General features: G+C 43.3%; 1 protein-coding gene across 1 annotated transcript in view; it reads right to left on the bottom strand.

The window, feature by feature from the left end:
- PPP1R37 (protein phosphatase 1 regulatory subunit 37) overlaps window positions 1-15,033 on the bottom strand; it is a 60,962-nt gene that overhangs the window by 22,599 nt on the left and 23,330 nt on the right. The window contains exon 2 of the mRNA XM_088454325.1: window positions 13,084-13,181. Coding sequence (XP_088310451.1) covers window positions 13,084-13,181 — 98 coding nt within the window. The remainder of the gene's footprint in view (window positions 1-13,083; window positions 13,182-15,033) is intronic.

Here is a 15,033-nt window from a genome sequence, read left to right as displayed (position 1 = left end):
GTAATTGATCCCTGATTCCAGTTTGGTATTTATATTACAACGAGGATTCCAAAAGATATTGCAGTCATTATGTGTAGCTACTGTATCATTAAGTCCTGATGCCAGGACTCAATATTAATCACCTCTAGGGTGCATGGTGCATGTTAGCGTCAATAACAGGGGTAACAACACCGGCCAACATGGTCACGTGACCACCATATAATGGTAAGTATTAGGGTCTATTCAGGTTCACCTAATGGATAGTTGATCAAGGGATTTCTCCTAAGCGAAGCACTCTTAATCAAATGCCTATACAAAGGATATTAATAAAAAATACATGTGGATTTATTTATCATTGTGAACTTAAATTCTCATGATATTCCCTAATGATATCATTCAAAATATAGGGTTCTGTCTCTATAAAATTCCCAAATAGTTTGTATATGTTATGATCCTTTGAAATCTATACTGAAAATATATAATGTTACTGAAATGTATAATAAAAGATGAAAAATAAATTATATAAACCAAAATTCCATTGTTCTGTGGTCATTGCAATATGTGAATAGCTTTACCATATAGCGAGATATATTCATATGTCTCAGAGTAAACATAGCTTATCATTGGATTGTATTACAATTTCAGCTTTAGTTATAGCAGTAATACCATTAGACTGTATGTTCCCTGATTCAATTCAATTACTCTCTAGATAATCACATATTTGTACAAACTTATACACAAATTGAGTGATGCATAAATAAAATTATTCATTTGTACAATTTAGTTAAAAACTTTATTAATCAATTAGTGGACAAGTGATCCATCAATTTAAACTAGGAAATAAAGTGCAAAAAGAAGGAAAAAGTTACCCTGTATACATTTTCATACTGTATATCTGAATTGTCATTCCCTCATTTAAGTGGAATGTCAGAAATCAAAAGAACTGTGATTGATCTAATATTATAGTAATAAATTATATTCTTTGTCATAAACGTATAGTGTAATTTATTATAAACACAACAATGGATTATGTTAATCTGGTATCATGAAGGTGACAATGTACAAAAAGGTGAAAAATCTAAATAATGTGAGGCGATGAGTGAATCCATCAAGGATCATACCAATAAGTGACTCATAATTGGTCAATGAGTGAAAAATGTTGAAAAACTTGAAAAAAACTATGTGAATCAAAGTGTGAACATGAAAAAAGTGTGACTCAATATAGTCTACAGTCCGTGTTAAAGAGCGGATTTCTTAAAATCATATAACATATTGCGGAGATAATGTTATCATTTCAAAAAGGCCAGGTAGTTGTTTTCCTCATTAAGGTCCTGGGTGTTCGGGTGTCTAAGAAAAATTAATTTGGTTTCTTGTTTCAGGAGTCAACAGTCCACGTCTCCATCCCTGAAGTTTGTATTGATTTTCTTCATTCCAAAGACTGTCAGACCCTTGGGGTTACCCTCATGGTACTTCAAAAAGTGTCTGGCTATTGGTGTCAAATATCTGAACACCTGTTTATCTCGTTCCGCGTTCCTTATGCTCCCTATGTGTTCGAGAACTCTCTTCTGAAGGGGTCTTTTGGTTTTTCCAATATAGCTCTTATTGCAAGGACACTGTAGATTATAAATTACTCCTATTGAGTCACAATTGAGGTGTTCCTTTATACACCAGATTTTGTTGCATATGTCACAGAAAGTATTGGTAGTGACCATACTTGGACATGCCTTACATGTTCCACACTTTCTGGATCCTTTTTTAAAATGCAATGTTTTTTCGGGGATTCAAGGTGACTTTAAACCAAAATGTCTTTAGGATTTTTGGATCGTCTCCAACAACTTTGTCTAAATCTTGATCAGTGCGTAATAAATCGAGATGTCTGAAGAATTTCCTGGATGTTTTTCCATTCATGACAGAATGTCCCCATGAACCTTACACAATCTTGCTCTTTTTCTTCTTTGGAACCAGAAGTTGGTCTCTGGTATTCATCCTGGTGTTCTAGTATGCTTGTTTGATCATCCTACTGCTATACCCCTGATATTTCAATCTGGTGCTTAGTTGTTCAGAACGCATTTGAAATATATGTTCTTCTGAGCAGTTCCATTTCATATGGAGCATTTCGCCCTTTTGTGCAGGATACTATTAGATGTACTCACTCCCTCTCCCACCACCCCAGGTAGAGGTTTGCATTTGTGGGGGCACATGTGGTCCCCATTGCAGAACCTCGCAGCTGGAGATAGAAGTTGTTATTGCAAACAAAGTAGTTTTTTGTAAATACAAATTGTAGGAGTGAGATGAGAAAATTGTTGAAATAATTGTAGCGGTTGTAGAAAATAATCTACTTCTTTAATTCCATATTCATGGCTGATGCTTGTGTAGAGACTTTCCACATCACATGTAATAAGCCAGGTGTCTTTATTGAGAATTATATCCTGGATCTTAATACATCATGAGTATCTCTTGTGTAGGAAGGTAATTCCTGGACATATCTTCTCAAGTGGGAATCTAAAAATTTACTGGAATTTTCAGTGAGGCTTCCCATGCCTGAGACAATCGGTCTTCCGGGTGGGTTGGTCTCATCCTTGTGGATTTTTGGTAACAGATATAGGGTAGGGGTTTTAGGATTGTCTGTTCTTAGAAAATCGTAATCCTTCTTTGATATCACATCTGGTTCTACCGATGATCTCGTTATACAACTCCAAGAAATCCCTAGTCAGATTAAAGGTCAATCTCCTATAGCAGGATTTATTATCCACCGGTCGGTTCAGTTCTTCTACATATTTGTTACGAGACCATAGGACGACATTGCCTCCTTTATCTGATGGTTTAAGTATCGCATCGTCCCACTTTTGCATTTCTTTAGGTGCTTCTCGTTTTCAAATTGCATTAGTATTCCTTCATTATTTTTATGTTCCTATGTAAGTGGTCCAGATCTTGACTCACTAGATCAATAAAGACCTTCACTTGTGGACACACTGAGAAGTTCAGTGTAAATTTTTTTTTTTTTTTAGGCGGTTTTGTGGAGCACCTAGACTCTTGTGAGGTTGGAGTTTGATCAGAGTCCAAAAGTTGTTGTGTTGATGTATCTCATAAGTCTTCCAGAATTGAGTCTGTTGCAATTGAGTCTTCTTGTGAGAGATCATAAGGAATTAATGTCATCCAATTTTCCTTGGACATGAAACATTTCTTTAATAATAATTTTCTGGCAAAGATATTAACATCCTTCTCAAATTGAACCTATCAATGGAAAGTGAGGGTAAAAAAAAGGATAATCCTGTATTGAGGATTTCAAATTGTGATGGTGCGAGAGTTCTGTCCGTCAGGTTTATAATTCTCAGGAGTCTGTTTCGTCTATTTCCTGTATTGGCAATGGTCTCTGGGTTCTTCCCTCCATTCCTTGAATCCTTTTTTATTCTTTCTCCTTCTAATCCTTTTTAACTTTGTCCTATTATATCCCTGGTTTCTCAGGGGGTGTCCCCTAAGAAATCTCTGTTTTCTACGAAGACTCCGTGAGACATGCAGAGATTACAGTTTACACTGCACTCAACAATTGATTTGCATACCTGTCTCCCATGCACAGACTCACTGGCAATATGAATTATATGAATGCATGCCAGTAATATTTCTAAACAATTAAAGACTGAGGTTAATGATCAATCTTAACAGCCTCAGCTACACTCCAGAGAAACATGAGAGTTATTGAGTGACCTCCATGTTGCTATATAGGTGAATTATTTTTGGTTGCTTTAATAACAAAAGCGCTTCAGGAGAACTATCAGGAGAACTACCTATTGATAACCAGCACTGGCTGGCAGTATAAAAACAGATGTAACTGACACAACTTTGGGAGTGTTTGCTTAGATACCAAACCTAGATGAGGTTTGATTCCTGAGAGTATCTGGATAAATAGAGCAATCATTATAGACAGTATCTGGATTATTAAATAAAGCACATGAGCTCATCATAACTAATTCTTTCCAAATGGCTGTCAATTAACCAGTTTAAAAACAACAGGCACATCACTGGATGATTGGCGATATCCCGAAATAAGTGTATAAGAGGTCTATTGAGACATGATACTATTATCCTAATCAGCAAAAATGGGGGTATACTATCTGGTGATATGTGAAATATGGGAATGTCATTAACAAAACTAATATGTAATTGTGTGGCATTGCAGGGGGAGTTGCAATAATCTCTTACTTAACATATATTCAAACCTTTTGATACAATTTACCTATCTTAACTCATTTTCGCTGTTCTTATTACAATTGTGTTATCAGATGACATTAAAAGTAATACTTCAATATAATCTCAGTGCACCACCTTGGGCATCTCATGTTTTGCTCTGTTACTTCTTGTAATAATGTACAAGCCCGTGGTAGCATCCCCAAATTTGAGAATTCACAATAAAATAAAGTGGTAATCCCAATCCCCTAATGTGGGGTACGTGTTTTTCTTGTGCAACACACATGTCCTTAATCAGAGTAAATTCACCTGTTTTTGTTCGCACCCCCATCAGCAGGTGAAAATGTAGGGGAAACTTGCTTCAGAACCCTTTGGTCCCAATGACTGATTAGGCATATGTAAGTTTTCACCTAGCTTAATTAGCCCAATAATTACATGCCATTATTGGGGTGAAAAAAAACGAAAGTCTTTCAAATTACCCTTAAAATAAGCTTTTTAACTAAATAATGCACCCCAAATATAATGAACGTATTTATTTCAACAAAAATTGTAAGAGGGAGACGTAGGCACAAGTGCCATACGGAAAAGAACCGTATGACACTTGAAAGGAACCCCCTCAAAGGGTTACCTTATGTAACCTACAACCCCGATACAAGGAAGGACATTACCCCCTTTATTTAGGGGCATTCCCCTCGCCGCAGGCGCACCATTATATTTACCAACAAGGTTCACGTAGACACCCCCGATGCACTACGGAAAGAGGCACCCTAAAGGAGCTCTCTTATAACCCATGCATACAATATAGGTCATATCCTCCTAGTTCCACTATTGCTATACTGGACATTTGGACATTGCACAAGGGAGCATTGTGACTCCTTGTTTTTTACCCCATACCCAGTTTCATTAAATTACTCCTCTTTTTTTTAACATATTTGCTTTGTTCTTCTTTCTTATCTACAGCCCAACATATTTCTACATCCTGTTTCTTTATATCGCTCTATCACAAGGTTAGCGCTGGACACATCACTCTTATTTATACTACTCATTTCCTGAGTTTTTGGACAACTCTGTGCCCAGCAGCTTCCGACACATTGTTGGGGACACTTTGCGCTGGTGGATACATACTAAGTAACCACTAAGCTTTTTAACTAAATAATGCACCCAAAATATAATGAACGTATTTATTTCAACAAAAAAATAATTGTTTTCTCTTTTTTTTAAAAATATTTTCTAATGTCGCCTCAAATTACCCCAAAAGTAAGATGTTTTTCTCCTTTTTTTTTTTTTTACATTTTCAATTTAATTCCTTTGTAATTAAAGGAAATTATACACAATGCACAAATCAGCTATTTGGCACCTTTTAAAAAAGTGTCTTCTATATGATTCTACTAACAAAGTTGTCACATTTTTTGGGGGTCCAGGAAGGTCTTTCCTCTTTTTAATGCTATTGTCCGTTTGCTTTTTGGACAAAATTTGCACACTCTTGCTGCGATCTATGGGGCCAATAGACCTATAGCGTTCGCTCGCTATGGGCAATTGACACCCATCAGCGCATGCGTCGCAGTGCGCATGCCAGTCACTGCGATAGGGAATCGTGCGCTCGTTGTACACAGACTGATCGCTACTTTGAGTGACAGATAGTGCCGTTTGTGGGTGGTAACAGGGGAAGGTGCTTGTGAACGGGGGGAGTGATGCTGCGAACGCAAGAGTGTCTGGGTGTCAAACGGCATTTAACGGGCATCCATAAGTAGCATGGAAGCGTCATTGTACACATCACTTGGTTGTATTTCAGCCTGCAGTGATCGCAGTTCTTGCAGCAATGTAGAGTCTACCTCAAGCGCTGCGTGCAGCTCCGATGGCTCTCGATGTTAGTGATTAATCATACACTTCCTGGAGATGACATGTGTTAAGAAAGTGGGTGTCTTTACACCGGCGTGCACTCACTCTGCCGTCGCTCCCTAAGACACAGAGGGTGTCCTTACGCCAGACAGTACGATTGCTGAATTTACATACCCGGCCCCTTTGGATGCTATCGATTGCGGCTTAGCGTCCGGGTCTTAATCGGCCCCGAAGTTCTCTTTACAAACCTTATTTGTCATCGTAACATTAATGCTGCTGACTGGTTAGCAGAGCAGCGGGTGTGCAGAAGGTGAACAGATGCTGTGCGATGCGCACGGCATCTGTTCACTAGTGTAGGGAGAGCCTGGGGGCTGCTGGGCACACCCCCTATTGTGACGTAAATGGGGGTTCCCTCGAGGCTCCACCCCATTTCTCGATGACAAGCCCCTTTTGACAAGCCCCACCCCCTTTTCGGGCGCGTGCGCAAATAGTCCCGCGTCCCTGCCTTAGAAAGTTGGGAGGTATGCCAAAGCAACATACATAATAAGCTCCTCATTGCAGCATACATACGAACACCTCCCTAGAGCATCACCCTGCAGCACACATACTGTGTAACATCACGCTACAGCACACATACTAGGCCCCTCCCTGTAGAATAACACTGCAGAACACATACTAAGCTCCCCCATGCAGCACAGCTCCCTTTGTAGCAACACACCGCAGCACACATACTAAACTCCTCCGTGTAACATCACTCTGCAGCACTCTGTGTAACATCATCCTGTAGCACACATATTAAACTCCTACCTGTAGAATCATCCTGTAGCACACATACTAAGCTCCCCCTGACACCCTGCGGCATACATACTAAGCATCTCCCAGTAGCATAACCCTGCAGCACACATACTAACTCCTCCTTGCTGCAGATTACATACTAACTGCTCCCTGCAGCATCACCCTAAAGCACACATACTAAGCTCCTCCCTGTAGCATCATGGTACAGCACACATACTAAGCTCCTCCCTGTAGCATCACCCTGCAGCACATATACTAAGCTCCTCCTCCCTGTAGCATCACCCTGTAGCACACATATTAAGCTCCTTCCTGTAGCATCACCGTGCAGCACACACATACTAAGATCCTCCCAGTAGCATCACCCTGCAGCACACATACTAAGCTCCTACCAGTAGCATCACCCTGTAGCACACATACTAAGCTCCTCCCAGTAGCATCACCCTGCAGCACACATACTAAGCTCCTCCCTGTAGCATCACCCTGCAGCACACATACTAAGCTCCTCCTAGTAGCATCACCCTGCAGCACACATACTAAGCTCCTACCAGTAGCATCACCCTGTAGCACACATACTAAGCTCCTCCCAGTAGCATCACCCTGCAGCACACATACTAAGCTCCTCCCTGTAGCATCACCCTGCAGCACACATACTAAGCTCCTCCTAGTAGCATCACCCTGCAGCACACATACTAAGCTCCTCCCTGTAGCATCCCCATACAGCACACATACTAAGCTCCTCCCTGTAGCATCACCCTGTAGCACACATACTAAGCTCCTCCCAGTAGCATCACCCTGCAGCACACATACTAAGCTCCTCCCAGTAGCATCACCCTGCAGCACACATACTAAGCTCCTCCTAGTAGCATCACCCTGCAGCACACATACTAAGCTCCTCCCTGTAGTATCCCCATACAGCACACATACTAAGCTCCTCCCTGTAGCATCACCCTGTAGCACACATACTAAGCTCCTCCCAGTAGCATCACCCTGCAGCACACATACTAAGCTCCTCCTAGTAGCATCACCATACAGCACACATATTAAGCTCCTCCCTGTAGCATCACACATACTAAGCTCCTCCCAGTAGCATCACCCTGTAGCACACATACTAAGCTCCTCCCAGTAGCATCACCCTGCAGCACACATACTAGGCTCCTCCCAGTAGCATCAGCCTGCAGCACACATACTAAGCTCCTCCTAGTAGCATCACCATACAGCACACATACTAAGCTCCTTCCAGTAACATCACCCTGCAGCACACATACTGTGTGACATCACGCTACAGCACACATATTAGGCCCCTCCCTGTAGAATAACACTGCAGAACACATACTAAGCTCCCCCATACAGCACAGCTCCCTTTGTAGCAACACACCGCAGCACACATACTAAACTCCTCCGTGTAACATCACTCTGCAGCACTCTGTGTAACATCATCCTGTAGCACACATATTAAACTCCTCCCTGTAGAATCATCCTGTAGCACACATACTAAGCTCCCCCTGACACCCTGCGGCATACATACTAAGCATCTCCCAGTAGCATAACCCTGCAGCACACATACTAACTCCTCCTTGCTGCAGATTACATACTAACTGCTCCCTGCAGCATCACCCTAAAGCACACATACTAAGCTCCTCCCAGTAGCATCACCCTGTAGCACAAATACTAAGCTCCTCTCAGTAGCATCACCCTGCAGCACACATACTAAGCTCCTCCCAGTAGCATCACCCTGCAGCACACATACTAAGCTCCTCCTAGTAGCATCACCCTGCAGCACACATACTAAGCTCCTCCCTGTAGCATCCCCATACAGCACACATACTAAGCTCCTCCCTGTAGCACCACCCTGTAGCACACATACTAAGCTCCTCCCAGTAGCATCACCCTGCAGCACACATACTAAGCTCCTCCCAGTAGCATCACCCTGCAGCACACATACTAAGCTCCTCCTAGTAGCATCACCCTGCAGCACACATACTAAGCTCCTCCCTGTAGCATCCCCATACAGCACACATACTAAGCTCCTCCCTGTAGCATCACCCTGTAGCACACATACTAAGCTCCTCCCAGTAGCATCACCCTGCAGCACACATACTAAGCACCTCCTAGTAGCATGACCATACAGCACACATATTAAGCTCCTCCCTGTAGCATCACACATACTAAGCTCCTCCCAGTAGCATCACCCTGTAGCACACATACTAAGCTCCTCCCAGTAGCATCACCCTGCAGCACACATACTAGGCTCCTCCCAGTAGCATCACCCTGCAGCACACATACTAAGCTCCTCCTAGTAGCATCACCATACAGTACACATACTAAGCTCCTTCCAGTAACATCACCCTGCAGCACACATACTGTGTGACATCACGCTACAGCACACATATTAGGCCCCTCCCTGTAGAATAACACTGCAGAACACATACTAAGCTCCCCCATACAGCACAGCTCCCTTTGTAGCAACACACCGCAGCACACATACTAAACTCCTCCGTGTAACATCACTCTGCAGCACACATACTGTGTGACATCACGCTACAGCACACATACTAGGCCCCTCCCTGTAGAATAACACTGCAGAACACATACTAAGCTCCCCCATACAGCACAGCTCCCTTTGTAGCAACACACCGCAGCACACATACTAAACTCCTCCGTGTAACATCACTCTGCAGCACTCTGTGTAACATCATCCTGTAGCACACATATTAAACTCCTCCCTGTAGAATCATCCTGTAGCACACATACTAAGCTCCCCCTGACACCCTGCGGCATACATACTAAGCATCTCCCAGTAGCATAACCCTGCAGCACACATACTAACTCCTCCTTGCTGCAGATTACATACTAACTGCTCCCTGCAGCATCACCCTAAAGCACACATACTAAGCTCCTCCCTGTAGCATCATGGTACAGCACACATACTAAGCTCCTCCCTGTAGCATCACCCTGCAGCACATATACTAAGCTCCTTCCTGTAGCATCACCGTGCAGCACACATACTAAGATCCTCCCAGTAGCATCACCCTGCAGCACACATACTAAGCTCCTCCCAGTAGCATCACCCTGTAGCACACATACTAAGCTCCTCGCAGCAGCATCACCCTGCAGCACACATACTAAGCTCCTCCTAGTAGCATCACCCTGCAGCACACATACTAAGCTCCTCCCTGTAGCATCCCCATACAGCACACATACTAAGCTCCTCCCTGTAGCATCACCCTGTAGCACACATACTAACTCCTCCTTGCTGCAGATTACATACTAACTGCTCCCTGCAGCATCACCCTAAAGCACACATACTAAGCTCCTCCCTGTAGCATCATGGTACAGCACACATACTAAGCTCCTCCCTGTAGCATCACCCTGCAGCACATATACTAAGCTCCTCCTCCCTGTAGCATCACCCTGTAGCACACATATTAAGCTCCTTCCTGTAGCATCACCGTGCAGCACACATACTAAGCTCCTCCCAGTAGCATCACCCTGCAGCACACATACTAAGCTCCTCCTAGTAGCATCACCCTGCAGCACACATACTAAGCTCCTCCCTGTAGCATCCCCATACAGCACACATACTAAGCTCCTCCCTGTAGCATCACCCTGTAGCACACATACTAAGCTCCTCCCAGTAGCATCACCCTGCAGCACACATACTAAGCTCCTCCCAGTAGCATCACACTGCAGCACACATACTAAGCTCCTCCTAGTAGCATCACCCTGCAGCACACATACTAAGCTCCTCCCTGTAGCATCCCCATACAGCACACATACTAAGCTCCTCCCTGTAGCATCACCCTGTAGCGCACATACTAAGCTCCTCGCAGTAGCATCACCCTGCAGCACACATACTAAGCTCTTCCCAGTAGCATCACCCTGCAGCACACATACTAAGCTCCTCCTAGTAGCATCACCCAGCAGCACACATACTAAGCTCCTCCCTGTAGCATCCCCATACAGCACACATACTAAGCTCCTCCCTGTAGCATCACCATACAGCACACATACTAAGCTCCTTCCAGTAACATCACCCTGCAGCACACATACTAAGCTCATTATTGCCGCGTCGATCCGCTAGTCTGAAAGGGGTCTCAGGCGGGTCGCACCCGGAATGGACTCGTGCACAAATCCCGGGTGCGACCTGCAATTTGCGTTCTGAAAGAGGTAATACTAACTCTTCCCTGCAACAGCATCCTGTAGATTATATACAGGTTGAGTCTCCCATATCCGAATATTCCGAAATACGGAATATTTTCAGCATGACTGAGATAGTGAAACATTTGCTTTTTGATGGTTCAATATACACAAACTTTGTGTACATTATTAAAAATAAAGTATAAAATGACCTATAGGCTTTGTGTATAATGTGTATATGAAACATGAAATTAATTTCATGTATGTACACAAACTTTGTTTGAACCACAAAGTTATTGAAAATATTGTATAAAATTACTTTCAGGCTGTGCGTATAAGGTGTATATGAATCATAAATGCATTCTGTGTTTAGATTTGGGCCCTATTCCTAAGACATTTCAATATGGTATACACATATTCCAAACGATATCCAAAATACCCCTGGTCCCAAGCATTTTGGATATGGGAGACTCAACCTGTACTAACTGCTCCATGCAGCATCACCCTGCAACATTCATACTAAGCTCCTCCCTACAGCATCATCACCCTGCAACATTCATACTAAGCTCCTCCCTACAGCATCACCCGGCAACATTCATACTAAGCTCCTCCCTACAGCATCACCCGGCAACATTCATACTAAGCTCCTCCCTACAGCATCACCCTGCAACATTCAAACTAAGCTCCTCCCTACAGCATCACCCTGCAACATTCATACTAAGCTCCTCCCTACAGCATCACCCTGCAACATTCATACTAAGCTCCTCCCTACAGCATCACCCTGCAACATTCATACTAAGCTCCTCCCTACAGCATCACCCTGCAACATTCATACTAAGCTCCTCCCTACAGCATCACTCGGCAACATTCATACTAAGCTCCTCCCTAGAGCATCACCCGGCAACATTCATACTAAGCTCCTCCCTAGAGCATCACCCGGCAACATTCATACTAAGCTCCTCCCTACAGCATCACCCGGCAACATTCATACTAAGCTCCTCCCTACAGCATCACCCTGCAACATTCATACTAAGCTCCTCCCTACAGCATCACCCTGCAACATTCATACTAAGCTCCTCCTTACAGCATCACCCGGCAACATTCATACTAAGCTCCTCCCTACAGCATCACCCGGCAACATTGATACTAAGCTCCTCCCTAGAGCATCACCCGGCAACATTCATACTAAGCTCCTCCCTACAGCATCACCCTGCAACATTCATACTAAGCTCCTCCAAGTAACATCACTTAGCAAGACTTGGTGTAACATCACCCTGCCTACAGCACACATACTAAGCTCCCCCTGTAGCATCACCCTGCAGCACACACACTAAACTCCCCCCTGTAACATCACCCTGCCTACAGCACACATACTAAGCTCCTCCCGTAGCATCACCCTGCAGCACACACACTAAGCTCCCCCCTGTAACATCACCCTTCCTACAGCACACATACTAAGCTCCTCCCGTAGCATCACCCTGCAGAACACATACTATGGGGTCAATCCCATCAGCCACGAGTTGGCTTGCGTTGCGAGTAAGTGCACAATATGCTATAGGGCTGCTAACAAGAATCTGCGAGTCCGGATTGAGATTAGGCAGCAAGGAGGGCGAGTTGCAGAACATTCATACTAAGCTCCTCCCTACAGCATCACCCTGCAACATTCATACTAAGCTCCTCCATGTAACATCACTTAGCAAGACTTGGTGTAACATCACCCTGCCTACAGCACACATACTAAGCTCCCCCTGTAGCATCACCCTGCAGCACACACACTAAACTCCCCCCTGTAACATCACCCTGCCTACAGCACACATACTAAGCTCCTCCCGTAGCATCACCCTGCAGAACACATACTATGGGGTCAATCCCATCAGCCACGAGTTGGCTTGCGTTGCGAGTAAGTGCACAATATGCTATAGGGCTGCTAACAAGAATCTGCGAGTCCGGATTGAGATTAGGCAGCAAGGAGGGCGAGTTGCAGAACATTTGTTGGAATTTCCTCACTGTCGCAAAGGCAACACCTCCCCCTTGCATTTAATAGGAGTGACCCCTAAAAGCTCCTTCCTATAGTATCATTGTGCAGGATACTTGCAAACATAGTGTTACCGTGCAGTCAGCATATGGGTACAGCTGGAGCAGACTTACCTGCAGCTGTCGGATAAGTTTTGAGATCTGTTTGCAGTTGAGTTTCTGGCAGGCCTGTGTGTAGGACAGGATGATGTCCTCCACGGTGACATTTTGTGCTGAAGGGACAGAGAGAAAACAATGTCATGTCATCTATTCCCGTAATGGGAGTTACTGTATTTCATGGGAGCAGTGACACAATTTGATGAGCTCTCAGCTAAGAGAGTGAAAATGACAGGACCCACAGCAGATGGAGAGAGAAAATGGCACATACTGCAAAAGTAACATTTGTGTAGAAGTGTAACTAAATAGGTATAAATAATCTTATCGCTATTCATTGTCCTTCTCCCCAGTGACATGCAAACTTACCCCCTCATTTATTCATATGCACTGTATACCCAACTCCACAAACATTTAATGCACTCTAGGGCTGATGTAAAGCTTTAACAAGAAGAGCACAAATTGATCTAAAACAAAAAAAATAATAAAACACACCAGACACTGAAAATAACAATGTGTTTAGACGTCAATGCATTTTATTATGCTGCTGTGAACTTATCACATGGACATCACATTTTATCTTTGTTTAGATTCTTGTCTAAATAGGTTTAATAGCCTATTAATAGTTGGCACCAATTACATCTATCCTTTGTACAGTACTAAATATGGTATTTTTATGGTACGGTTATTCTGCGTTTCATTTTTTGGGGGATCTTCTAGTTTGTGCAGTGTATATAGTTAACATTTTATTCATTGAGGGCTTATTAAAAATTTAAAGGCTGCACCAGCTGATTTTGTGAGCAATGATTTGTACAGCGGATGAAACATTCTATAGACCCTATCATTTTATAGAATGTACTTGAAAAATGCTACCTGGAAGCTGATAGGTTGCTTTGAACAACTTCGCCACTCTTTACCCAGCTTGATACATACCCCCCTTAGTTTTGAAGGAGGAGTGATGAATATGTACTGAAGTGAGAGCACATATATAAAAAGAGTGACAGATTCTGCGTGGGTCTGTAGATCCTCGAATAGGCACAAACACCACAAGCCCAGAGACGGCAGTAACCAGTGTTTGGCAAATAATTTCCTTTGGAACATTTTTTTCCTCCCATCTAGGTTGGGTCTGGACAGATTTGTCTGAAAGCTAAAAGTCAGGGGCAAAAGTTAGCAGCCGGCATTTATGGGAATAAAGGACTCCCATCTGCAACTATCCAACATTGTAGGTAAAACCTACAATACACAAAAATGACATGTAGCACATATTTACCAGTAGTGTTCTCCACAATAAGCCGGACCAATACATGCACACCATACAGTACAGTAAAGAATAAAATACAGCTCTCAGAGAATAGGGACAGAAGCCACATAAGATAGAGCAGGGCTAAGCTGTGCAAACCTGTTAGTTTGTATGGATAAGGCGGGCAGTTTGTATAGCAGCTAAAGTAGGGGTGGGAAATAAGTGGCCCCACAGATGTTGTAAAACTACTGATGATATTAAAATTGAACCTATACACACCTATACCTTCTAATATCCTGCCTATACCTTCTAAGGATGACGCTAATTTGCGTACGCAGTCATACAGTAAATAAAGACTTAGACCTGGAATCTGTGGTTCCAAAGCACAAGTATTATTCAAGTAAAAGTACAGTCAGTTACACACAATTGATCCAGACACAATTTAGGCGCAAAGGAATTATACAGACCCAAGTACAGTATACACAGAGCCGTAACTAGACTTTTTGGTGCCCTGTGCCAGAAAGAGCATTGGCATCCCCCTCATTTTTCAAAGGGACATAAAACACCCCAAAAAGGGCCATGGCTTCATGGGGAAGGGCCAGGGAAGAGATAGGAGAGGCCAGGAGATGCTGGGGATGAAATAAGAGGAAGCTACAAGCAAGAATGATAATAAACAGAAATATGACAGGCCCAAACAGCGCCCCCTGCCCTGCATTGCCCTGTGCCATGGC

Source organism: Taudactylus pleione, unplaced genomic scaffold (assembly GCF_031769625.1).
Source record: "Taudactylus pleione unplaced genomic scaffold, aTauple2 ptg000612l, whole genome shotgun sequence".
Lineage (NCBI taxonomy): Eukaryota > Metazoa > Chordata > Amphibia > Anura > Myobatrachidae > Taudactylus > Taudactylus pleione.
This window is presented reverse-complemented; position numbering and strand designations above follow the sequence as displayed.